The sequence below is a fragment of the Tiliqua scincoides genome, chromosome 1, assembly GCF_035046505.1.
Source record: "Tiliqua scincoides isolate rTilSci1 chromosome 1, rTilSci1.hap2, whole genome shotgun sequence".
In the NCBI taxonomy this organism is placed as follows: domain Eukaryota; kingdom Metazoa; phylum Chordata; class Lepidosauria; order Squamata; family Scincidae; genus Tiliqua; species Tiliqua scincoides.
In genome coordinates this window covers 251,252,937-251,279,531 of record NC_089821.1, presented here as the reverse complement: position 1 = coordinate 251,279,531, position 26,595 = coordinate 251,252,937, and the positions used below count along the sequence as shown (strand labels likewise).

The window sequence follows — 26,595 nt, the reverse complement described above, 5'->3', positions numbered from 1 at the left end:
AAATGACAAGATTTTATTCCAAGTAGGGAAGAAATTGCCACTGCCAAATTAAGCCTTGGGTTTATATATGATTGGCAACCTTCAGTCTCGAAAGACTATGGTATAAGCCTACAGCACCCAGTATTCCCAGGCGGTCTCCCATCCAAGTACTAACCAGGCCTGACCCTGCTTAGCTTCCAAGATCAGACAAGATCAGGGATGTGTGTGACTTGTTACATCCAACTGGATCTCAGCATAGTTCTGAGCTCCCAGATTCAGTGCTTGTGGATGCCACAGGAGTGCACATGCAGTGGTGCCCTGCTGGTGGAGGGTGTGCAGTATCCTTTGCCACTCCACTAGGAGCTTACAGTAGAAGTCTGTGACCTGCTACCAAATCTATGATACTCCCTTTTATTTCACATGCAAACAATCCCGCATAACAAATGCCCTAGGCAGGACAGTCACTCATATAAAAGGATTCAAATCTAGGCCTTCTCATAAAAAACACTCAAGGCATGTAACTATATATACCAAACAAGATATAACAATAACGTTTTTAGTATCTAAACCAGGGGTCTTTAAACCAGGGGGCCAAATCCAGCCAGCCACAAGATTTTATCCAGCCCGCAGCAACTTTTGGGGGGGTGGGTTCAGAGCATTTGCTAATGTTTGATGTTTTTACTCGTTATATATGATTTCTTAGTTTAAACAAGGCAGTTTCTTTGTAATTGTCACATTTCTCTTTTGTTTTGAATCATATCATGCTGATTATAAAAAAGATCCAAGTAAAACTTTTTCATTCATTTGAATTTCATTTGTTTATAAAATTGATTTTTTTAACCTGCGAAAATGTGTAAAATTGTGGCCCTCATACTTAAAACTTTGGAGACCCCTGACTAAATCATAAAATTCATTCAAAACAGGAGAGCAGACTGTAGATAAAACTATGTATGAAAACCTAAAAAATCCCGGCAGTTAACATATGGAGAAAAAAATCCATCAGCAAAAGCTTATCTAAAGTGGAACATCTTTTCGGGGGGGGGGGAGGGGAAGGCTGTCAGAAAGGGAAAGGTGAGAAAAACATTGGAAGATCATTTCACAGCCAAGGCATGGAATGTGTTCTCCACTTGTATTTCCTGGTTTGTTTTGTTATGTACACAAGTAGGAAACCTTGAGTGGCAACCAGTGGTGTACAAAAAGAGTGGCCAGGAGGACAGCCAAGCCACGGGGGTGGGGGGGGTAATCAGAGACGCTGCCCCAAGATGGCAGCAGTGGCGGTGGTAACCTGGCTGTAAATTTCTTAATTTTTTATTTTTCAATTATTTATTGGCATGATTATATATACAAAGTTACATATATACAAATATAAATATACCAACTTACAAAGTTAGCATATATATTATATTTGTACAAAGTTCAATAAAAGAAAATGTACTGTGTCTCTGCTTCTTCTCTAATAATCATTTTATTATTATTCGTTTTATGCCATGGCTATTACTGAAAATAATTTTTTCAAAGGGAGGGGGGTGCCAAAAATTTATGGGCCCTGGGTGCCAAATGACCTTTGTATGCCACAGGTGGCAGCAGGTTCCCACCAAGTGTACTCATGGTGAAACTACAAAGGACATCATAAATGCAATGGTTTACACATAATTTCCTACATGTTCTTTATTCGTTACATGCAAACTGGAGAATACAAGCCTTATGCTTATGACACTTCCAAGAGGGAATTAACATGCCTCATGCATGAGGCCTCAGCTATAGTTATTACAGTTGGATGGTTAGCATATGTGATAATCACACATGACCATACACTCCAACGCACAAGAGATTGTGCGCCAGTCTCTTGGTGTTTTTTTCTAACCAGTCTCTCATTTAAAAAACACACACAACGCTGTCTCCAATGTTTCTTACCATTTGTGTGCTAATGACTTTTCAAAATTTACTCGTGTGTGAGGTATTAGAGCTGTAGGTTTGAACATCTTCTCCCTAGTATCAGAAAGTTAAATCTGAGTGGGATGTGGCTGCATCATCTTGTCTTTGGTGCACATGCACGCAGGTGTGTAAATACCAATGCTGCAATCTGTGGTGCAGAATTACTGTATGCAGTAATTGTATGCAGTGTATGCATACATACATGCAGTGTGTTTTACTTCAGAGTAGACATGAATAGGCTTGTGCTGTAAGGTACCATGCAGTGGAGGTGGGGACATTCAGTTTGAACTTCTGGCAATGCACTGCAGTGACTATAGGCCAAAGATACTTTCATAGCATCAGGGATGTGCACTGGGTGGGGAGGCAGGTGAAACAAAGCCTCCCCACTAGAGTCCTTCAGAAAGCACCACTGCCGAGTGAGTCACCCAAGCACCCACAACCCACGCGTGGATCTCATGGGAAGGGGTTGACAGTAGGGACAAGTGGTGGGTGGGGAGGCAGGTGAGGTAGAGCCTCCCCACGGGTGTCCTTCGAAAAGCGCCGCCGCGTGAGGCACCCAAGCACCCACAACCCACGCGTGGATCTCATGGGAAGGGGTTGACAGTAGGGACAAGTGGTGGGTGGGGAGGCAGGTGAGGTAGAGCCTCCCCACGGGTGTCCTTCGAAAAGCGCCGCCGCGTGAGGCACCCAAGCACCCACAACCCACGCGTGGATCTCATGGGAAGGGGTTGACAGTAGGGACAAGTGGTGGGTGGGGAGGCAGGTGAGGTAGAGCCTCCACGCGGGTGTCCTTCGAAAAGCGCCGCCGCGTGAGGCACCCAAGCACCCACAACCCACGCGTGGATCTCATGGGGATCCACGCTTTGTGCGTGGGTTGTGGGTGCTTGGGTGCCTCACACGGCGGCGCTTTTCGAAGGACACCCGTGGGGAGGTTCTGCCTCAGCTGCCCCCCCCCTTTGCTCGCCTTGTGGCAGAGGACCTGCAGCAGCCAGAGGAAGCCCGGCCACACTGCGCGATGGGGGCCGAGGCAGGCGCCCTCCCTGAGGAGAACCAGGCGCGGGAGGAAGCCAAGGGGACGGCCGCTCTCGGTCCAGTCCTTCCGTGGCAGCGCCTGCCTGCAACGTGTGAAGCAGCCCCGAACGCGTGAGGAGGCGGCGGAGGAGGAGCCGCGGCCCGGGAGGCGGGACGGGCTGGTGTGGCGGGGGGTGGGTGCCGGCGGCGGCGATGAATGAAGGCGCAGAGCCCGGCTGAAGCGCCCCTAGTGTCGCCTGCGCCCTCCGCACTGCCGCTGCTCCCGCGTCCCTCCCCTCTTCTCCCTCGGCCTGCTCCGGCCGGGCAGGCCCAGCTCCGGGGGAGGAGCAGAGCGGCGGCGCCGCCGGATGCGGCGAGGAGGCAGCTCCGGCACCCGGGCGCAGCGCTGCCGGCCGCTCACCTGAACGCGCAGTGGCGGCACCAGCGGGAGGCGGCGGCCCCCCGGAGCCATGGCGGGGACCCCCGGAGCGTGAAGGGGCGCCGCCTCGGAGCGCCAGGCCTGCAGCCCGGAGCCGGAGAGGCGGCCAGCAGCCAGCCAGGCGTTCCCTCGGCCCCTGACCCGGCCCTGCCTGGCGGAGTCGCAGGCGCAAGATGTCCACCCGCACGCCGCTGCCCACCGTCAACGAGCGGGACACCGAGAACGTGAGTGCCGGCAGGGCGGGCGGCTCTTCTTTTCTCCCCCCACCCTGGGGAGCGCGCGTTCCAGGCGCATTCTTGGCCTCTCTGCAGCCGGGCGGGCCGGGGGCTGCCTAGCCGGGGGTGCTGCGGAGCCTGTCCCGAGGGGACCCCCAGGCGCCCTCCCAGGCCTCCTCTGGGTCGCCCTTCGGCGCCTCTGCCTGCTCTGCAGCCACGCCTCTCCCTCTGCCCTCCCCTTGCCACACCCGGGCCGCCGCCTCCCTCCTGGGGGAGCCTGGCCGGCCTTGGACTAGCCCGCGCAAAACACCTTCTGGCTCGGTTGGGCGCCTGACCTGGCCGGCCTCGGCGAGCCAGCAGAGCCTTTGCTCCAGGTCAACTTTTCCAGGCAGGGATTCTCTCTGTCAAGCCCCCCCCTCCTGTGCGTTGGGATCCCCTTCTGTCTCTCTGAGGCGGATAGTGGTCCTGTGTGTGCCAGGCTTGCATCCTTTAAGCTGCAATCCTGTCCACACTTACCTGGGAGTAAGCCCCATTGACTACAGTGGTACTTGCTTCTAAGCAGACATGCATAGGATCGGGCTCTTACGCTACAATCATATCCACACTTTCCTAGGCATAAGCCCCATTGACTATAATGGATCTTCTCAGTAGACATGCATAGGATTGGACTCTTAATGGGCCAGACCTGGATACCCCTGCGTGACCTCCAAAAACCATCCAGCTCTGTCAGTCCATCCCTAGAGTAAGGGCAAGATCAACAGCCTTGTTCTGACCCACAGCCCTTTTCTTGCCTGTGCACTTCTACTGCTTTCCCACATGCTCTTGAAAAAGCAGTGCTCTTTCTCCCTCGGACCCCTTTTTGTGAAGCATCCCAGTGAACTTCCCTGTGTGTGGTGACCGTTGGTGGAGGAGAGGCCTGAGATAACAGCAACAAAAATAAAACGGGTATGGTTATTTTCCACTGGAAGGTTGTTATAGGAACAGTGTGGCAGAGGACAATGAGAATGAAAAGCTTCCCAAGGCCACAGTTTTAACACATGCAAAGATTTTTAATGTCTGGCAGAGTTGTGACTCTTTGTAAGGACATACCCTGAAGGATGTCCGCTTGGGGAGGGCAGCAGGGAGAACCAGCAGCATGACTGGAATCCCATTTCATATTGCTAGGAGGTATTTGTAAAGGTGAAGGAAAAGGGATGGAAGGTTCAGGCAGTGCACAGTCTTGCATTACGTCTGCACGTGCTATTTCTGGGAGACGGGCATGATTAATGGGAGGAGAACTATGGGTGGGAGGAGAAAGGCCCATTTGTAGCGCAGTCATCAAATGAAGGTTGAATTGAAGTAGACTTTTACTATGTTGACATGAAACAGGGTATAGTGTGAGCTGCCCCATTGACTTCTCTGGCACTGCTGACAATCCTCACTTCACTGAGTAAGCATGAGCAGGTTTGAGCCAATGCTCTTTTTCTAAGAACACTGCGTCGCTGTAGTAGGCACTGTATACAATTCCTGGTTGGGAGTGTTGGATTGTATGAGTGAGAGTGTGGTGGTAGCAGCAGCAAGGAGCAGAAGCATAGGTTATCAAAATATAGTGGCTTTTCATGGCTTAGTGCAATTTTAGAGGTCAGCATTTGTGTCCTAATCAAGAGATGACATAAATTTGGGGCTGATCCAGCAGGGCTTTTCCTTATATGTGTAAACCTGATCATTTTGTGACTGACCATCCTGGCTTTGTTTACATCTGAATCAACTATAATACTGTGGTGCAGTTCAAGGGGAGGGGATGACTCACCATTTGTCTCCCTTTTCTATTAGCTGATGTACTTAGAAACCTGCAAGAAAAGGTTGCAGTGCAATATATCCTAGCCTCTAGGAGGAGTGTTCCTTTTCAAGGTTCCACCCTGTCTGGAAGAGGAACCTTTTAGTGATGATCAGGCTGAGGTGGGGGAAGGGCAATTCTTTTCCACTCCCCCCCCCCTTATAGTGTATTAGAGGGTCAGGTTTGGGACTCACTAGCTCTGAACATGAATATTTGATCACAGTATAATGTGTGGGGAGGGGAGGGATGGTTCTAGAGAGAGAGGAAAGGTGTGCTTTTTCCTTTCCTTTTATTGCTCTTTCTCTGATAGTGCAGAGAGGGGACTATTTTAATGTCCTGGCATTATTTTCCCTTCCAAATCTAACCCCCCTTCTGAGTTACTATAAGCTTGAACGGACTACTTGAACAGACTGCTACTCTCTTTCTTCCCGTCCCCGCCTTCTTTTTTTCTTTTAGTAAATCAACCAACTGACACCCTGGGTAAAGAGCTTTCAACAATTCATTCAATTCTTCATTTGTATACTCAAGTTCCTGAACAGAGATGGCATCAAGAGTTGGCTAGGTCAGGCACTGGCTAGACGTCCACACCCCCAGAGGGCCATCCTGTCAGGCCAGCACCCCCAATACCAGTGTGGGCAGAGACATGAGTTAGCCAAGAGACATATATCAATACCATTTTGTCTGGCACTACACACTGTTTTCCAATGGGAGCATCTTCTAAGAGGCTGCATGTCATAATGTGGCCTCTAGAGGATGCTCCCATTTGGCTGATGGAGATGATGGGAGAAGGTGGAGCCTCTGTAAGGAGTTGGCATTGAGGCCGCTTCTCTCCCCCCCCCCCCCCGCTCTTTGTTTTCGTCAGCAAATGGGTGTGGGATGTCTCAGTGACTCTTCCTCCTCCTACTTTCCAGTAGTGCAAAACCAAGTACAGTGTAGCTGCCACCACTGAATTGGGAGGGTGGGGGGAGTCATTGCCAACAGGTTAATTTGGGGGATGAGGGGACCTGATGTGGAATAGAGGGCCTTTGCCCCAGGGCTCAGTACAGCATGCCAGTTGGCCTAAAACTATTTGGGAGGGGGGTGTTAAAAATGTTTTTAATTTGCAAAGTATATGCTTCTGTATATCTACAAAGACCATCTCAGTATGCAGAAACTGCTGTCTTATTTTTGAGTAACTCTATACGGTGTTTAAACTAATAGCCACTCAACCAGACTTTGGTATTAGTGGAATGACAATATACATAGGAAATGAAAACTACTGTAGAGGAGATACAGAATGATTTTATACAACATATAGGCTAGAATTAGAACTGAATTGCTTCTTCATCATCTATAAGCAAAAGGTGGTTGTGGAGGTACATATGTCTGCTTATAACAGCAGGTGGGAATTTTTACTAGAAAAGTGTGATTTAACCCTATGTAATCTGACCTTACATGAGTTTTTTGTAAGATCTTTTAAAACTCAGCCAGAATTTTCAGTGACACTACCACTTTGGTTGAATACTTTTGAGAAGCTTTCTAAAGGTCATTTGGTAATTCTAAAAAAATTGACCAAGGTATAAAGAGGGCCTGATCCTGTGGGTATGCACACACACAAATGGACATGCGCACAGTCGCAAACATGCTGCAAAGCACATTGCGACTGTGCAGAGAGAGTGGTGCTGGAGCGTCACCCACTGACTGAGGGTAAGTGCACCACCTGGCAGCGGGGAGGTGTGGGGAGGGTAGAATGGGGACAGGGAGGGGTGTTTCTGGGGGGGGGGTGAGGGTGGCCCAGCCATGGTTCAGGCACAGGAAGGGGATGGGAAGGTGGTAGAGGGTAGTGCTGCATTCTGTCACCCCTTCCACGCCTGAAAGCCCTACACAGCCACTGTGGAGCTGGGGCAGATCCAAGTAGCCCCATAAGGGCTGCCTGGTGCCAACATGGAGTAAAGGAAATGATGTTGCCTCACCCCGAGATCTCTTGCTGTCTCCTGGGCCCTGCCGGATACAGTGGCGGCTGTTTTGACACTGCTGTATCATGGCACTGACAGCCCAAATAGGACTGGCTACCCATGGGAATATATGATGTGTTGGATAGTTAAGCCATTTTTGCCTGACCCACAGGTGTAGACATCTGGTCCATTGGCAGAAATGGCTTAAAAAGAAGTACAGTGGGGCTGATCACCTGTGCATGGATAGTTGTAGCCTTCACTTAACATGGTGGGCCCTTCAGAGTAAACATGCATAGGATGAGAGATTTTTTTTGCAACCATCTTAAACTTTTTTTCTGAAAGCCTGTAAAGCTTTGCTACACTGTAAGATTCATTGGTAGTTGCATGTGTTATATGTGCACATAGGGGGAAAAAACAATTGTGTATAACCCCTGCTAATTGGGTAAGAGGCACTTTTTCAAGTGGGTGTTCCTTTTTTTAGCAGGGGGAGAGTAACTGGCCCACTTCACCCCAGCAGTGTCTGTTCTAGTGGCTGTCTGCTGGTATTCATTTGCATTTTTTTAGATTGTGAGCCCTTTTGGGACAGGGAGCCATTTAGTTATTTGATTTTTCTCTGTAAACCGCTTTGTGAACTTTTAGTTGAACAGCGGTATATAAATACTGTTAATAATAATTAATAATATAGGATTTCTGTGTAGTGGCCAATGGCACAGCTATGTAATTTGGCTGGGAAAGGACAATGAAGGTGAGGGTGGAAGGTGCAACAAAAGGATATAGTGACTCAAGCTGAAAAGGAACTCAAAATTGGGGTAGCTGAAATTGCTCATTCGCACTTTGATCTACACCTTGGATTTCCTTGAAGAGCTGGTGTAGGATAGTGGCTAAGATACTGAACTGAGAATCAGGACTTTCTGGATTGAACTTTTACCTTTGCTATGAACTCACCAGATGACCATAAGCAGGCAGCTCCCCAACTGCAACAATGGGGATGAATCTTTATGTATAAGGTATGTATGAAGCGCTATACAGATGTTTAGGTTCCACTTTTTTCTTCTCCTTCAGGAGATGCTTAAAGTGGCTTATAGTACCTTATCCTGTGTATTAATAGAATATGAAGGTAAAGGTGGAGGGGGCATGCCTCTCAGGAAGTTGGTGTTCGTTGGTGAAGGGAGAGAAGCACACTTTGGCTTAAAATCTTTAGGAAGTAGACCTAAGTTACAGTGACCAAGTCGCAGTGAAGAGATCGTCCCTTCATTTGTGCTAGAGCAAGAACTCTGAACTTGGAGATCTGAAAGGGGAGAGCGTACAACTGGATTGGAAACTAAGAGGAAACGGAGAGACTATCCTTGCATCCCTTTTTGGCAGTTGCAGGTTTGTTAAGGAAATGATTGTTGTCACCAGATTGTCACCTGTCAGTCCGAGGGGGTATTGGCTTGGCTGTTTCTTGTACCATTTTGCAATTCATGTTGCAATTCATGTTATCTGTTTTCACCGTCAGCAAAATGTATAAGGTTAGAGTTGTTTGGTCATGAAGTGAATTATGATGACTTTGGCTCTAGAGAGGATTAGAGGTCTAGAGCTGTTAAGAAAGAGTTTGTCTTGTCCTCCACCCACGTTTTCTTATACAGTATTTTCAGAGTGAGTCAGCAGGTGGTAGAATTGCTGAACAGGGCCAAGCAGTTGTTCCTAAAGTACATTTGACATTTTCCCCCTGTGTTCTTCAGTCCTTTTCACTTGTGCTAGAACTTTTCCCAGATGGGTTTTGGTATGTTGAGAGCAAACTGAAAAGGGAAAACTTCTTTTCTGACACTGCAGAACTGTACCCCCTCTTCATTGCAGTTTTTTCCCCCCTGCAAGGAAGAATGAAAGGGAAATGTTTGTGTTGCTACAAGGCTATTGAAAGTAACAGAGGCCCCACCAAGGGCAAAAATCTGTTAAATTTATAAAAAGATGCTGTTTGTACTTTAGAGGGCTATAAGGTCACATTTTTATTTCATTTTCAATCATTCAAATGGTGTTTTTTTTCTATTCTAACACATCACGTTTTAACATGTACTTGAGAATTGACATTTTGCTGGCTTGGCTTCAAAGTTTGGACTGATTGGTTTGTTTTTGTTCTCTTCCGTGGATGGATGACAGTAAAAGCTGGTTTTGTTTGCCTCTTTTGGTAAAGTTAATGAAAGCATGAAGTTTCGTCTTTTTGGCTCTAAGCATTATTAGGAATCCTATAACCAATTTAGAATGGATTACTTGAGTAATTACGTTTATTTATGTTATAGTGTTAACACATAGGAACTCTGGACAAATTGCTAGATCTTCTGCGGAGAGTTCTGATCAGGAAAACATGTCTGTGTCTTAAATGTGTGCACTCTTTATGAAAGAAGCATTGAGGAAGAAGCAATTAAGGGTCTGTAAACTTCAATAGATAGGACCTATTTTCTTTTTTCAACTGGATAATTAGCAGAACCAGAAGGAAGTAATTTGCAGGTGCTGAAGATTTGATACACAACTTTAAAACTAAAGTTTAGCTTTTGTGTAAATACTGTATTAAAACTTTCACAACTGGCATTCAGAGCATTAAAATTAATATTATTTGGGCTGATAGGCCAAGATCAAATAAAACAATTGTTTCCTAATGTTTTACCTGCAATTGTGATACGAAGTCTCAAAGGATAAAATACAACCAGTTACTTCTCAAGCTATCCAGTGCAAATGAACTGGCTAGTCTCTAATGTGTCATGGCTTTCTTTTTACTCTTGCTGGCCTTATGTTACTGAAGTTGTGGTGTTGTCAATCCTCTAACTTTGTATAGGAAATCGTTGGATGAGCAGATATGCTTCTTATGACATCATGTCACCTGCCTCCAGGGTGGGCAATAGCAGTGGGCTTTTTTAAAGTTATTTGATGGGGCTAACTTGCACAGGAATGTCTGAAAGGTATTTCTTATATACAGGCATGACTGGAGCAGCATGAATGAGGCATAGTGAAGCAGTAGCGGACCTGCCCTCGAGGTGCCCTGGGGCAAAGGTTCGCGATGACGCCCCCCCATGTGAAGCCATCCCCTTCATCTGCAACACAATGGAGCTTTGCAGGACTTCAGAACCAACTGGGGAAGCTGCCTGAGGCTTCCCTGTGGTCTTAAACAGGCTGTACTTCAAGTACTGTTTCCGAGTGCGTTGGGAACCTCAGAAAGCTTCCTGCATGGTCCAAGAGACACGCGCCCAGGGTATTTGCCCTGTTCGTTTAATGGTAGATCTGCTGCTGTAGGGAAACAGCAGGCTGACAATTCTGATAACTTAAGCCCTAATAGATCTACTAATTGCAAACTTGTTTTGAGAGACATTCCTTCTGAGCTTGAGAGCAGTAGAGAAATGTTTGAATGAGTATGCAGTTATGGGCAGAGTGAAGGTATGTGAAGAATGAATACAAGAGGCATCTAATATATTTTAGATGCGGTGATTTTTCAAGTTGAATATCTTATTTGTAAGCCATTTACAGTCTTGAATCAGTTGAGTTTTCTTCTAAGCCAGGGGTGCCCAAACCCCGGCCCTGGGGCCACTTGCGGCCCTCGGGGCCTCTCAATGTGGCCCTCAGGGAGCTCCCAGTCTCCAATGAGCCTCTCCGGTGATTTGTTGGAGCCCACACTGGCCCAATACAACTGCTCTCAGTGTGAGAGTGACTGTTTGACCTCTCGCATGAGCTGTGGGATGAGGGCTCCCTCCACTGCTTGCTGTTTCACATCTGTGATGCAGTAGTGGCAGCAAAGGAAAGGCCAGCCTTGCTTTGTGCAAGGCCTTTTATAGACCTTGAGCTATTGCAAGACCTTCTTTCATTCATATAGGTTCATCTTTAATATATTCATTTATGAAAACTTATGTAAATTTATTCAAATTTGAAATGTAAATTAATTCTTTTTTCCCTGGCCCCCCGACACAGTGTCAGAGAGATGATGTGGCCCTCCTGCCAAAAACTTTGGACACCCTTGTTCTAAGCAATACAAACTGCCAGTCCACATACATGCTACTTCCATGGCAAAAGGAAAGCTGCAAACATGCCATGTACTGACAAGATACTGTGGTTGAAAGTGTCAAAAGAATAATAGGTTGTAAAATAGAATTTTGCCAAGTAGTACACTTGAGTCCATAAAAAAGGTGAGTGATTCTGTGTCACTTAATAAAATACCTTTTGTCAGATGACACACTTGGCCCACTTCCAGAGTTCACACTAAAAAGCTTTGAAAACGGCAGAGCCATGTTCTTCTGGATCGTTTGACAGTAAAGGTATGTTGAGGAATACAGTTGTCTGGGAATGGACAAGAACAGAGTATGTGCATGGATGATGGATGACTTGAGAAGATGGCTGGTGTTTGCAATGGCTTTGTGGCTGGCCATATTGCACATTCTTGATTCATTGGGATGGGGTGAAAGAATAGAGTGGCAACCTTTTGTATCAGGACTTCTTGAAGGAGTTAGTTTTTCCCCAACCCAGGCCTCTTGCTATGTGCAGGAATGAAATGGACCCCAGGCAGTTTCAGTGATCAGGTGTTTTGTCAACAGCAATACCAAATGCTGGGTATAATTTCGTGTAAATTTTGATATTTTTAGAAAATGTTGCCATTTTGCCCTGAAAGCTATGGCGGCAAATGCCTGATGCTGTGTATTCTGAATTTTCTCCAAAATGCAGAATAGAAAATTCTCCCTCTTAACAAGTCCTCCATCAAACTGTTGCATGGCCAGGAGGTTTCTACCTCTCACTGTAATTTAAAAATGACTTGTTAATTCCGAGTTAAAATCTTACTAGAAGCAGTGTTGGTTAGAAAAAGATAAACATTAAGCTTTTGGCTCATACATTGTTTAGCAGCTAGGATTTTCTTGAGGAACTAAAAATTAAATTCCAATAAATCAATCATTTATTGATTTACTTTACTATAAACTTTGTGAATACTCTTGTTGAAAAGTTGTATATAAATATTCTTCATAATAGAAGAATATTAGAAGAATATTTCATGTTAGTGGCATGTTTTCTTTTTAAAAAAAAATTGTCATTGGTCGATCCCTGGCAATTCTTTGTTTTGTGATACCAGGACTTGTTTGTGAGAAGAATGGTAAGCTAGATGTAGCTGCTTTGCTACTTTTGATCTTCATTTAATACAATGTATTCAGATCTGAAGAATGTTAGACAGTAAGTTCAGTTGTGTGATACAGCTGTGTGAAAGTAGATATCTATGATGAACCTATCTATGATGAACCACTGGATGTGATGGGTATGCTTTATGTACAACAAAGAAAATTCCGACAGTTTTCATTGTATTCATTGAACTCTGGAACTGAAATTTGAAATGGCTTTAAAGCAATGGTTCTCCCATATTTAGCACCAGGACCCACTTTTTAGAATGAGAATCTTTCAGGACCCAGCAGAAGTGATGTCATGATCGGAAGTGACGTCATCAAGCAGGAACATTTTTAACAATCCTAGGCTGCAATCCTACCTACACTTACCCAGGAGTAAGCCCCATTGACCATCATTATTAAAAGCATATGCATAGTAGCTTGTTCAAAGTACAGGTCTGTAACGTTTCTCCAAATGCAGTCATATCCCATGGTAGCATCAAGTCTAATATATTAAAAATAAAATATCGAAATGAATGGGGACCCACCTGAATTGACTCCTGACCCACCTAGTTGGTCCCGACCCACAATCTAAACAATGCCTTAGAGGACTGAAGCCATACACATGTCTCTGTGATGCCTGGGGTTCACTGGTACTTGAGAGATGTTCACACTTGGGAATGGGAATATTGAGATCTTCAAGATAAACTTTCGGTTTACTTGCTTCGGAATATTTTAAGATGATACTGAGGACATTGCATGAGGTAGTTCATTTTATCTTATCCATTTGTCTCCTTCTTGTGAACTTTTAGTGAATGTACTGCTGCTTTGCTGAAAATAAACTAAAATACCGTAGATACTCTCCTATATTAAAATTTTTGCCAAGTAATCAAGCTCCAATTATCACTTCGCCTTATCTCTGGGTCAATCAGAGGGCTGAGCCTTTCAACTCTGAACAGTTTCTTGGGTCATTAGAAGCAATGCAGAGATTAGTTTCTATAGTAACTTAACTGGGAAATTCCAGCCAAAGTTAACCTTTTATTCTCCTCTGTTGCATTTTGCAAATGCTGTTGCAGCCTGGTTCTGTTTTAGCAGAGATCTGTTTTTTTCAACACCAAGATGGGATCCTCATTTCCATTTGAAGCAAAGTCCCAGGCTACAATTCAATGCACCGTTACTTCAGAATAACACCCATGGAAAGCAGTGGGTCTACTTCTGAGTAAAAAGGGTTGCAAATATATGCGGCTGCATCTCTCTGCTGTGAACTGAATTGCACACTCTCAGTTATGGGTTGTATGTTCTATGTAGAGTTTAACACACCAGACACCTTAAAGGTGGATTTGATTCATGGATCTCCTGCAGTGGTTCCCAACCTTTTTCATTTGCATATCCCTTGGCAGCCTATTTCCATAAATTGTACCCTTCATATTAGCAAAATGTTTGTAATTAATAATCCGCGCCCTCATCTCCTCTATATGAAAGCCCAGACTTCATGTATTTATCATAGCGTTTTTTCTTTTTATCTGTTTGAAGAAGACTCTGCCTTTGCACTGCTTTGCACCAGAAGTGTGCTGAGAAATTCTGGGTGATTGATCACTTTCCATATTATGTTTCAGTTTTTTTACTGTGCTGATTTTCAACCACTGGTTCATAAATGAATTGATGATCAAAAACTAGCTGTTGGTGTGGCTTTCACAGCCACCTTGCTACCTTCCTTCCTGCATTGCTGACCCTGCCAGGCATTCTGGAGCATGACCTGCCTTTTTCTGCCATTATGCCATTCTTTTTCAAGTACCATTAAAGGTCCTGTGGAGTGCCCCTGGGAGTACATGAATCCCAGGTTGGGAACCACTGTTCTACTGGTATGCTGTTTACAGTGCATGGATAGTGTTTACAAAAAGGTGGTGAAGACCAGAATTTAAAAGAATAAAAATGTAACTTGTGATCTTTTACTATGTTTTTAATAAATTAGAGACTGTACAGTTCTTGGGTAACAGTTCTTAGGTACAGTTCTTAGTGGTAAGTTATTTTTCAGGATCTGGCCTCCGGTAAAATCCGTTAAAACTATAGTCAGACACCCCCGTAAGTTTAACCCCCAACTTATCTGCAGGTCATAGAAAATTCCATGATTTTTTGCTCAAAACCTGCCCTCGACTTATCTGTGAGATTAACATAGGTGAATATCTGTGGTACATTTTAATTTTGTAATAAATAGACCTCAGGGTTTAAGGATTCATACTTAAATTATTTCCTTGCATAACTGGGGTTTGGGGTAGTGTGTGGCTAACCTGTGGTCATTGCAATTTCAGAATAACATGCTGGTGGCCTGTGTTCACTTTCTGCAATCAACCGAGTGTGCCGTTTATGTAAATATATGCTTATTTTATTCTTTGACTGGGATTTTGTTGGACTGTCAAAACATTCTGGAGAGCGATCTCATCAAAGGCTTATAGTGCAGTTTCAGTGTTGTGGAAAGTACATGACACACTCATCATCTGTAATTCTAAGTTGTTGTATAATTGCGCCTGTGTGCTCAGGGTGAGAAGAAAGAAATGGGAGCTCCTACTTGGATTCATGCTTCTAGAAGGCTGACTCTGTCCAATGGAATGGGAAGACCAGGAGGACTAGTAACATAACAGATTTGATGAGTCACTTACCTTCCTTTGCTTGTAGTCTTGAAGAAGTCATTATTTTAAATAAGCAGATTAGAAACAAAACCCAAGCCCTGGTATTTATGCAGCTTCACTTGCAGCTCCCGGGTTAGAGGGAGTGCTGGCCCTGCGCTTTAGCCCAGGGAGGACACTGGTGAGGAGCGACCGGGGTAAGTAGTACCACCAGGTGGCAGTGTGGCTTTTCAGGGTGGGGGGAGGTGTTCTGGGGCCAGGGGAGAGTGCAATGGGGGAGGGCTGGCCTGGGAGGAGGGTGGGACCAACGGAGGCATCCTCTGCCTGATCCTAAGCCACATCAGGCTGCAAAGCCTGGCTAAGGGCTTCTCAAGTCTGCGCTGGCAAAGTAACTGGCATTGACTTAAGTAAGCCGCATTGCAGGGCCTGGGGCTTTCCACAGTCCCCTGAGACGACCTCCGATGGTCTCCTTGGCCCTGCTGGATACAGTGGTAGCCATTTTGGCACCTCTGTAACTGGCAGCGCCAGGGAGAATAGGAGTGGGCTGTAAGTGAAGTGTACTATGTAAGTACAATGTACAGGGGAGCCCTCATCTGCAGATTCATTTATCCATGGATCTGGTTTGTGGGGGGCCCCCATGCGCATTCCCCCAGAGGCAAGGGGAGCTGTGCTCACCTCTAGAGGGTTGTCTGAGCCCAGCAGAGGCCACGCATGTCCATCCATGACCTCTGCCAGGCTCAGACTAAGCCTTAGAGCAGGGGTGCCCAAACCCTGGCCCATGGGCCACTTGCGGCCCGCTGCGGGTCCCCATCCGGCCCCCAGGGGGTCCCCCCACCTCCAGTGGGCACTCGGCCCTCACCCCAGCCCGCGCTGGCCCGCGGCGTGAGCTCCGCGCCTTGCTTTCCCTCGCTGCCGCTGAGCTCAGTGGCAGCGAAGGAAAGACAAGCCCAGCGCAAGTGCAGGGCCTTTTATGGTGGGAAGGTAACGTGAGATTTGCAGGTCTCAAGTTACTTCCCACTATAAAAGGCCTTGCATGCTTGCCTGCTAGTCTCTTCTTTCTTGCCTATGGGCTGGGCTCTGCTGGGCTCAGCTCTGTTTGGCTTGGCTCCCCTCCCCTCCCCTCCTGCAACCTGAGCCAGGGGAGGGCAGGAGAGAGAGAGAGAGATCCCGAGGGAGGGGAGCCCAGCCCAGCTTGAAGCATGTTTCCCTCCTGGTTGGCTGGCCAGCTGGCCAGGCAGACAGCATCAGCAGCACATGGACAGGCAGGTAGGCATGCAGCTGGGAAAGCAGGGAGGGAGGGTGAAGGGGCAGGTGAGCAGGCTGGTATATGTGTGTGAAAGTGTGGAAGATCCCCCCTCCATTTGTGTGTGTGTGAATGGGATCATAAACTGGCATGAAGATCCCCCCCTCTTATTAGGGTGAATGGGATCATAAACTGGCATGAAGATTCTCCCCCTCTTATTAGGGTGAATGGAATCATAAACTGAATTGAATTCATTTATTCATTTTTTATCTCTAATATATTCATTTATGTAAATTTATTCAAATTTGAAATGTAAATTAATTCTTTTCACAGTGTCAGAGAGATGTTGTGGCCCTCCTGCCAAAAACTTTGAGCACCCTTGACTTAGAGCAAGAAGTCACTTACAGTTTTTTCGAAAAACCAGAAGTGATGTTTTTAATAAGGCATTCGGAGGTCTGGGGAAGCCCTTCTGGAGGGTGCGGGGGTGTTTCCTTATATCTGCTGTTTCATGTAACCATGGGAGGTTCCAGAACAGAACCCCTACAGATACCGGGACATGCCTGTATTACATATAGTATGCAGTATAGTGGCTAACAGCTTGACTTTAACCTTGGCTACAAACTTATCAGGTGACTTCTTGCAAGTTCCTATCCTATCAGTCTCAGCTTCTCAGCTATTTATTTTTCAATAAATAGAAAAATAATTCTTCAACTTACAAAGCTGTTGTAAAGATTACTGCATCCCAAACAACATGAATGCATCATAGAGGGAGATATAAGGGTGTTGCTAACCAACGTTTCTTCTCCCTTCTCCACTTTTTCTCTGATAGCTAAAAAAATAATCTGCGATGGGATAGTATTGCATTAGCATTTCCTTTCTTCTTGTTCAGTTTAATTGGCTGCTGCTTGTGAGGATGGGGAAACATTCACACAATTACAACTTGTCATGCACTTTTTTCCAACTGTATGTTCTCTGGGAGATGCAGATCATGCCCCTTCCTGGAAAGTGTAACTTGGACTTGAGAAAATGTCTATGAAGCTAGAGCACTTCACATGCGTTACAGCAATGCTGTTCTGTTTCAGTGAGAAACAGGACTAGGGAGTACTCAAAGTAATTTTCCTGTTTTCTCAGTTTGCAAAGTTTGTAGTTAAATTTAGCATTCATGCATTTTTCTACTTTCTATTAATGATACAGTTCACTAAATGAATATTGTGACTTTAAGATTACTAGGTTAGAGTTTGAACATTAGTGGATGAGTGGGTGGTTTAAGTTTCATCTCTGCACTGTACAGGTATGCACCATTTTGCGACCTACCGGCTTACACCGGGATCACATAACCAACGACCATGTCGGGTCATGAAGTCATTGTGGGTGCACACCCCAACTCTGAAATCGAGGGGAGCTCTGCTTCACCTCCCTTCTGGAGGGTCGTCCTTCGTGAAATCGGAAGTCGTGTGAGAGAAGTGATTTCCCTCAGTTTGAGCTCAGCAAAGGCAGCGAGCGAATGTGCATTACATCTGGGAAGCTCAGATGACCCTGCAGAGGGGAGTGGAGCGGAGCGGAGCATCCCTTTCCCTGTGGATGGACCGAATTGCATCAAGCCCTGCTTGATGATGGGGATCGCAGTCTCGATCCCTATCGTTAAGCAGTGCACGACTATAATTGTTTGGAAATATTACCTGATTTTTACCAGATTTCAAAATTTTCCCTTTTTTGCCTATCAGAGCTGTCAATATCTCTTGGTAGAATTTGCAGTTTTAGGTTTGCTGTGGATTCTAATGTTCTACTTGTGCTAAAGATGAGGAAAATATAGATCCAACCTTGTTATACACTGATTTTTTATACATGGATTTGACTCAACACGAATGGCAACTGCAAATGAGAAGGAATATATTGATCCCTAGAGAAGGGGAAAAATTGCAGCCCTTTAAAATCACAGTTTAAAAAACTGTTTTTTTTTTACTGTTGTAGAGAGACAATTGTGCAAGTGATTATGCCATTCTTCAGCTGAGCCAGGAAAAAGCAGGGTCTCTAATTGCTGACTACCTCTCTACAAGATTAAGAAAAGCAGTTTTAAACCCCAGTTGTAAAGGGATGCACTTTTTAATTTTTTTAAACAGCTTTTTTAAAACACATTTTATGGTATCAGCAGGGGGTCCCCAGAATCAAACCCCTGCGGATATCAAGGCACAACCTTCTTCCATTTGGAGCAGTGGGTCTTTAAATTTTTTTTCCTACTTGTTTATCCACCAATTTTCTTTATCCACTCAGGGTTCTGGAACGGAACCCCAGTGGATAATATGCCAGAATCAAAATTTTAATTGCCAGCATAAGATTCTTGGGGCCCCTGGAATTTTGCAAGCTTGGAAGTTCTTGCCAAGGCATTGGTTATTACAGTAGAGTCTTTGTACAGTGAGAATGAGTTGGAGAATTTATTGAAAATCAGAGCTGGAACTTCAGGCTGTCTTCCAACATGCAACAACCTTCAGTCAGTCTGAGCTGTAATTGCCTTCTGAAGGATCTGTGCCTTTTGGGTGGGGATAACAGGTGAAAGGTTGAGTTGTGTGGCTGGATTAAATATTTGCTTGGTAATTCAACAATCATTTGGAGGTCATTTTTTCCCAATTACAATATTTTTCTCTGAGAGCAACTAGAACTATTTTTTAATGGTGGCATTTTTAATGCAAAGTGTTGGCTTTTGTGTGAATGTTCAGTGTGTTATGTAGTGCACCAGAAGCAGAGTGCAAGGCTAATAGTTCATTCCTGCTGCAGAGGCCTTGGTGAGTGGTTGGGCCTAGGAGGAGGGAGGAACTAAGGCCAACAAGTTCTGAAATTTAGATACCTCAGTTATGTAAGGATTTAGGCTATTTTGGTTAGTTGTAGAATATAACAGTTCTAGACCGTTAGAAGTTTAAGTGTGGCACTTCTTTCATAAGCAAGCTTTCTATTATAGTTCTAGAGTAGTGCTTTTTTGTTTATTGGGAGATAAGATGTTTTCCTGGTATTGCTCTTTTATAATGTCTTTATAATACCTAGGAGAGAAATGCTGGAAAATAGATGATACTCTGAAAATGCCAGTCTTTCCAGATAACTAACAAGTACCTAATAACTACCTCAAGGTCATGTCTGAAAAGGCTGGAAAATTGTTGTGTCACTTTTATAAACCTGGCGTTTTCATGTTTTGAAATGCATCATTATTGAAAAGGTGAAAATGAAGCAAATTGGTTTTGCACGGTGCATTTGAGTGAATTTGAATGGTTGCTACTTTCAGTATGAATCGGGCTATAATGCTGTCTGCATTGGGGACATTACACAGGAATATTGTATCCAGAATTTTGAGGATGGCTGTTTGATGCGGAAGATTTAGAGCAACAGTTCTCAAACTGGATTGTGACCCACGAGTGGACTGCAGCCTGACTTTTGGTGGGTCGCACGCTGATGCTACCCGGAAGCTGCAAGAAACTGCTCCTTTGGGCATGCAGTTTTTGGTTTGCTTGTTGAAACTTAGAGTGTGAGTCCCTTAGGAATTAGAAATATGTCTGGAAAAAACTGCTTTTAGGGCCTTTGAGCTCAGGGCATAGAGTCGTAAATCTAATAAATAAAATTGCTCTTATTTTAGCTTTTGTGCTCAAAAAGTATACAGCTTCAGCTGCTTTCAAAATTGCCTCTCACAGTGCAGTGGAGTGGCAAAATGCTTGGGCCAATGGGGGATGGTGCTGCTGGCTATGCACTTAGCTTGAGAGAGAAAGCTGGGTCTTTCTGCCACTTCTTTTACTTCCTTCTGTGTTAAGGGCCACTGGATCCTTCAGGTAGAAAGAATGAAGTAAGTTGAGCATGACAGTGGCTCCTGCTGAGCTGACCAACAGCCCTGATACTGCTGAGCAGAACTTCTGTCTTCAGGAACCCAGTACTCTGCTGAACAAAGCGCAGCTCTGCTTCAGTTCCATTTATGTAGATGCACTCCAGCTTGTCCCGCTGCTGATTGTACTACCTCACACAGCAATGTCCCCTAGCAAGCTGAGGTTCAAAGGGCCATAGCAGCCGACTGGGTTTGCAGACAGGAAGCAAATTCAGCCCGCTGACTTGAACTACAGAATTGGAAAGGGGGACCTGTAAACTCTGTTGAGGATTCTGTGACCACTCCAGAAATAGTAGAATTTAAAAAGATAGGGAAACAGAAGTTAAAACAGCTGGATTAGAAGTTTTATTGAAGGTATAGACTATAGTACCAAATATTTCAAAAAAAGAAAAAAGTTATTGGCAACATCAACATGTTTTATATTTCTCTACAACTCATGAACACATCAAAGGAAAAGTGACTCATGTGTCTTTATTGCTTTAGAATTGTTCTAGATATCTCTGTTGATTTTATTAACAGAAAATCCTCTTTGTCTCACACAAACCTTTCACCCTTTTGATATAGATTATGCAGTCAACAGACTTTTTTAAAACTAGCAATTATGAGCAAATATTTTTGTGATGTTTCAGGAGCATTTGGGATTTGATTGGCTGCAAATTTAAAGAAATAAACTTTTTTTCAGGCTCTGTGATTCCTGTGACTTGTAATGGAACAAGCACTACTCAAATGTTGCAAACTACCTACCTTGACTGTTTAGTACACACTTTCTAAAAAGGCACTTTATATAATTGTGTGTCAGAGTTTACATATTATAGTTACTTCTCTCCTAACCTGGTGACCTGAATATAGAATATAGAATATTCTATATTCTAGAATTTAGAACAGACTCCAAGAGCAAGAATGGCAGACAGTATGAATATGCGTTTCATGAGAAGTGGGGTGTGAGGTGATGAACTGGGAAAAGTAAATAAGAAACCAATAAGATAACCTAGAAATCATATTTTGATGATATACCCCAAATCTGACTGTACACTCCAAGGTTTACATAGAAGCCGATGTAAGCAAGCACAAACATTCATCCTCTCCAGGTCATGTCAACAAGACAGTGGCAGACAGCATTGGATGCTCCTTTTGAGGTCCAAATGAGGAGTAGGTCTTGAGACAGCAGGCTCGGAATAGTGCAGGTACAAAATCATGCTAGAAGCTTCTGCACTCATATAGTATGTTTCTACCAGAACTGTTGCCAGCTTGTCTAAAGCATGCTTGTCGACTTGGTGACTAGACTTGTGAATAGTGTTGTCTTGTGGCAAATTAGATGTGATGCAGGAGATCCATGAGTCCGTCCTGTGGTGTTCCTGTTTCTGGAAGTGTAGACCACAGCTGTAGTAGGTGGGGAGTTTCAGATTCAGATCTTGAACTGTAGCATCAGGGGAGGGAGTGTCTAATCCAGGGGTGTCAAACATAAGGTCTGGGGACCGGATGCGGCCTGCGGACACTTTTTATCCAGCTTTCAGGCTCTCAACAATTATCTTGAAATATGATCAAAATTTGTGTAATTCCTCTTCTGTCATTTGAAGCTAATGATTTCCTAAGTGAGAAAAGCTTCTTATTTTTGGTTATGATCTGTTTGGTTATGATTCGACATCACTTTCTGTCTGATGACATCACTTCTGGCCCTCAGCAGGCATCATGAATGCTATTTGGCCCTCTGTATGAAATGAGTTTGACACTCCTGGTCTAACCTTTCCCCCATGCCAGCTTCCTGCTTTAAAATCTACTCCTCTCCCACAGGGAGTGTTTCAGCTGGAAAATGGTGCGGAGGGAAAGAGTAATCCTGTTGTTTCTAATCTGAATCTATTTCCACCCACCCGCTCCACAGCTGCTCTTAACACCTTAAAATAAAACGCAGGCTGTCCTGTTAGTGGGTTGTCTCCGTTGTATCTAGTTTGGCTCTTTATAGTGTAACGTAGAAGAAAGCTCAGACAGAACTGGTGATTTAGTTCTGTTATCTCAAGGGACAAGTTTTCCAATAATGGAACAGATTATCAGCAAGAGGGGAATGCTTGTCCAGTCTCCAATCTACTAAAATTTGTCAACCTTCTTCCAGTGGTTGCTGTTGCTGGGTGTACTGGGTGGTGGGGGGGCTAGTTACATGAATAGGCATACAAGCTACTACTAGAGTTGCCTTCTTCACATGTAACTGGGACTGCTAGAAGTGAGGAATCCTGCACATATCCAGCTCATCTGCATGGGATGAGACAGTTGCACAGAAACCTTACTGGATTTGTAGTGTGCTAGCAGCGTTCTTGTCTGTTTTCCAGGCTGAGTCTCTGATTTAGGATTTAGGGGCACCATAAACATACTAGAGGCAGGTAGTCACCATCAGGCAAATCCCTGAGATAGCCATTTCCACTACCCTCAGCCTGCACTTGCAGTCTCTTTTTATCTTTTTCTCTTGTTAGTAGTGGGATTGAGCTCTCTTCCATTTTGGCTTTTCTTTTGATGGTGTCAAAAGAAAGCAGTGGCAGCACAGTCGGTGCATAGAGAGTGCCACCCCTTTACATCTTCACAGTGCGGTGCCCTGACCAAGCCTTTCTCCAGAAGCACAGAGGAGGGCTAAGCTGTTGCTTGCCACCTGTCACAACTGAAATACATAACACTGTGGAGTATGTAAACGCAAGCACACACGAATATACATATAAATGGCACTCATACTATAGTGAAGTGTAGTGAGATGGTGCACTACTATGGTAGGGCCTACCAGGTGGTACCTTGCCCAGGTCCCCCTTAAATCTAGATCCTTAAATCTAGATCCAGGCCTGACGATAGGGGTCAACATTGATCTTTTGGTAGAAAATTATATTTTTAATATTGTTTGTTTCACAGTATAAAAAGCTTGTCCTCCATTAAAAAAAAATTATGGAAACTCTGTCTTTGAAATGCTTCTGGGTTTGGTTCCTTTATTCGTGAAGCGATCATGGCCACCACTACCTTCAATAGAAACTTCCAGATTTCCATTTTGTAGAATACTTAATCTGCATTATCTAATTCAGTGGTTCTCAAACTTTTTAGCCCAGGACCCACATTTTAGAATGACAGTCTGTTGGGACCCACTGGAAGTGATGTCATGGCCAGAAGTGACATCATCAAGCAGGAAACAATGTTAACAATCCTATGCTGCAATCCTATCCACACCCAGGAGTAAGCCCCATTGACTATCATTGTTAAAAGTATATACATTGTAGCCTGTTAAAAGTACAGATCTTCCCAAATGCAATCACATACCACATTAGCATCAAGTCTAATATACTAAAAATAAAATATTGAAATGAGTGGGGACTCACCTGAAATTGGCTTGCGACCCACCTAGTGGGTCCCTCCTGACCCCGAGTTTGAGAAACACTGATCTAATTTATTTGTAGCATTGTCAGTTAGAATGTTGCTGATATCTGTGTAGTTAGTTCTCAAAAGTTTATGAGTGTGTGTATGTTGCTACCAGTTACTATGAATAACCCCCTCTCAAATTACTTTAGATGGTTGTTGAATCCCAGGCGTCGGGTTCTTTCTCAAGAACCATCATCATAATGCTTTTATTATGATTCTTGGAACCATTTTTGTTTTGATGACATGAATTAAATTATTAATACCTTGCTGATAATCTGTATAAAGGCCATTCTGTGAAATATGTTGCACTTTTCCCCCTTTGTATAGCATTGCTTAAATTGTACATTTCTAAATGTATGATCAAGAACTTCTTTTATTGCAGACTGCTGGATTTTATTAGTGCTCTATATTGGGGTGCTCTATTGCTCTCTATATAGTGCTCTATATTATAAATATATTAGGGCTCTATAGGAATTCATACATAAGACAATTGGAGGGGTCTTCAAGACCATCTAGCCCAACCTCCTGCTTGAAGCATGCTCTTAAACTGTGAGAACCAAGATAACGGATATCAGCAATATTCTAACTGGCAAATGCAACAAATGAGATAACCCAAGCCTCATGGTATTGTAATTTAAAATAAAAAAGCTACAACTGAGTGCCATGCCTACAGAATGAGGAGTTACATTCTTCATTTCATGCACTGAACAAGCAGAATTCATTAGTTTAATCCTGCCTTTTACCTTAATTGACAAAGCTATTGCCTGAAGTTCGTAACACTAAAAGATCAGTTCCTTTTCAATTTGCATTTTCAGAATCTTTTCCCAATTATTTCAAATTTCTCTGACTAATTCTGAGTCTGAACACCATTTTCTGCTTCTTTTGTATATAGCTCATAAATTGACAGTAAAATTCACCCTAATGCATCTGATAAACTGCTAGAAGTAGTTTTTTCCCCCCTGAACAATTGTGCCTGTTCATTGTGATTAGGATTCTCCCACTTGGTATGCCAGTTAGTGAGTGCAAGATCAACCATAAGAGTGCTACATTGAGACAGCACTGAAACTTTGGGTGTAGTGAGTTGCACTGGATCATATTGTTTCAGTAATACTACTATTGGCAAAGGAACCATGATTACTGCACAAAGTTGTCCTCTGGCCCAGAAATAAGTGGAGAGAGGATGATAACCTGTATGTCATGCTGAAATGTCTTAGAGGTAACATACAACTTGTAAACTAACTTCAGTAGCCTCCTACATGTATGTTGGTATGGAGTAATATGTTGTTGGCATCCTTCAGTCTCGGAAGACTATGGTATCACGCTCTGAATAGTGGTTCTGGAACAGTTTCCTCTCCAGTGCGCAAAGCCTGGGTAAAGTAGATATGGAGGATAGACTGTTACCCATGCAGCAAATCCCCCCTCTCCACATTGCTGAAATGGTCCAATGGAAAGGCAGAAGCCAATATGGTTGGTTCCAGCGGTGTCGGAGGAGTTGCCAGAACATGACTGTGTTCAGCCATGAACTGCTTCAGGGACTCCAGCTCTGGATTTTGCCTCGAGGTTGTCTCCTGAAACCTTTTTCATAACTGGATGTAGCCACAAGGCAGTGGAGGCTTGGGATCAGAGTTTTCCTTCTCTCAGATGAGCTGCCTACCCAGGCTGACGAGTCCCATCTACCCAGTGGCTGTTTAGTTGCCTCTTACGACAAGTACAGCCAAACTGAGGGCCTGTTCTTGTCCCCCAGCACCCAGGGGTAATGGGTAATGCACCTTATAATCGTTACATTTGCTTTCAGGCTAAAATAAATTATTGCTATCCTATGCAAGAACTAAGCAGTGTCTTTTCCCCCTTTTCATCTTTGGACAATGATTGTGCACATCTTGAGTCTTGTGTAAAAATGCAACGTAATTCTGAAAATTAACTGATTATGGCATTGCATGAATTACTGCAGACACTCACCCATGAGGCCAGATCCTGAAAAATAACCTACCAGTAATTGTTACCTAAGAACTGTACAGTCTCTAATTTATTAAAAACATGGTAAAGGATCATAAGATACATTTTTATTCTTTTTAAATTCTGGTCTTCACCAACATTTTGTAAACACTATCAGAGTAAGTACACTCTAAACAACATACCAGTGAAAAAGTGGTTCCCAACCTGGGGTTCTTGTACCCCCAGGGGCACTCAACAGGAACTTTAGGGGTACTTGAAAAAGAATGGCATAATGGCAGAAAAAGGCAGGTAGTGCTCCAGAATGCCTTGCAGAGCCAGCAAGGCAGGAAGGGAGGTAGCTAGTTGGCTGTGAAAGCCCCACCGATAGCTAGTTTTTGATCATCAATTCATCAATGAACCAGTGATTGAAAACCAGCACAGTAAAAAAGCTGAAACAATATGGAAAGTGATCAGTCACCCAGAATTTCTCAGCACACTTCTGGTGCAAAATAGTGCAAAGGCAGCATCTTCTTCAAACAAATAAAAAGAGAAAATACTGTGATGAAAACATGAAGTATGAGTTTTCATATAGAGGAGATGAGCGCTTATATTATTAATTACAAACATTTTGCTAATAGGAAGGATACAATTTATGGAAATAGGTTGCCGAGGTATATGCTAGTGAAAAAGGTTGGGAACCACTGCAGGAGATCCATGAATCAAAATCAAAATTTAAGGTGTCTGGTGTGTTAAGCCAGAAGCTCTACATATAGGTATGTTGGCATCCTTCAGTCTCGGAAGACCATGGTATCGCGCTCTGAATAATGTTCTGGAACAGAGTGTCCTCTCCATTGCGCGAAGCCTGGGTAAAATAGGTATGGAGGATAGACTGTTACCCATGCAGCAAATCCCCCCTCTCCACGTCGCTGAAATGGTCCAATGGAAAGGCAGAAGCCAATACGGTTGATTCCAGCGACGTTGCAGGAGTTGCCAGAACGTGACTGTGTTCAGCCATGAACTGCCTCAGGGACTCCGGCTCCGGATTTTGCCTCGAGGTTGACTCCTGAAGCCTTTTCCACAACTGGGTATAGCCACAAGGCAGTGGAGGTTTGG

The 26,595-nt window shown here is 44.2% G+C and overlaps 1 protein-coding gene across 6 annotated transcripts in view; it reads left to right on the top strand.

Moving 5' to 3' along the window:
* Window positions 1-3,238: 3,238 nt before the first annotated feature.
* Window positions 3,239-26,595, top strand: part of MARK1 (microtubule affinity regulating kinase 1) — a 78,523-nt gene continuing 55,166 nt past the window's right edge. For all 6 annotated transcript variants that reach the window (XM_066618835.1, XM_066618816.1, XM_066618810.1 and 3 more), the window contains exon 1: window positions 3,239-3,588. In XM_066618835.1, coding sequence (XP_066474932.1) covers window positions 3,538-3,588 — 51 coding nt within the window. In that variant the 5' untranslated portion in view covers window positions 3,239-3,537. The remainder of the gene's footprint in view (window positions 3,589-26,595) is intronic.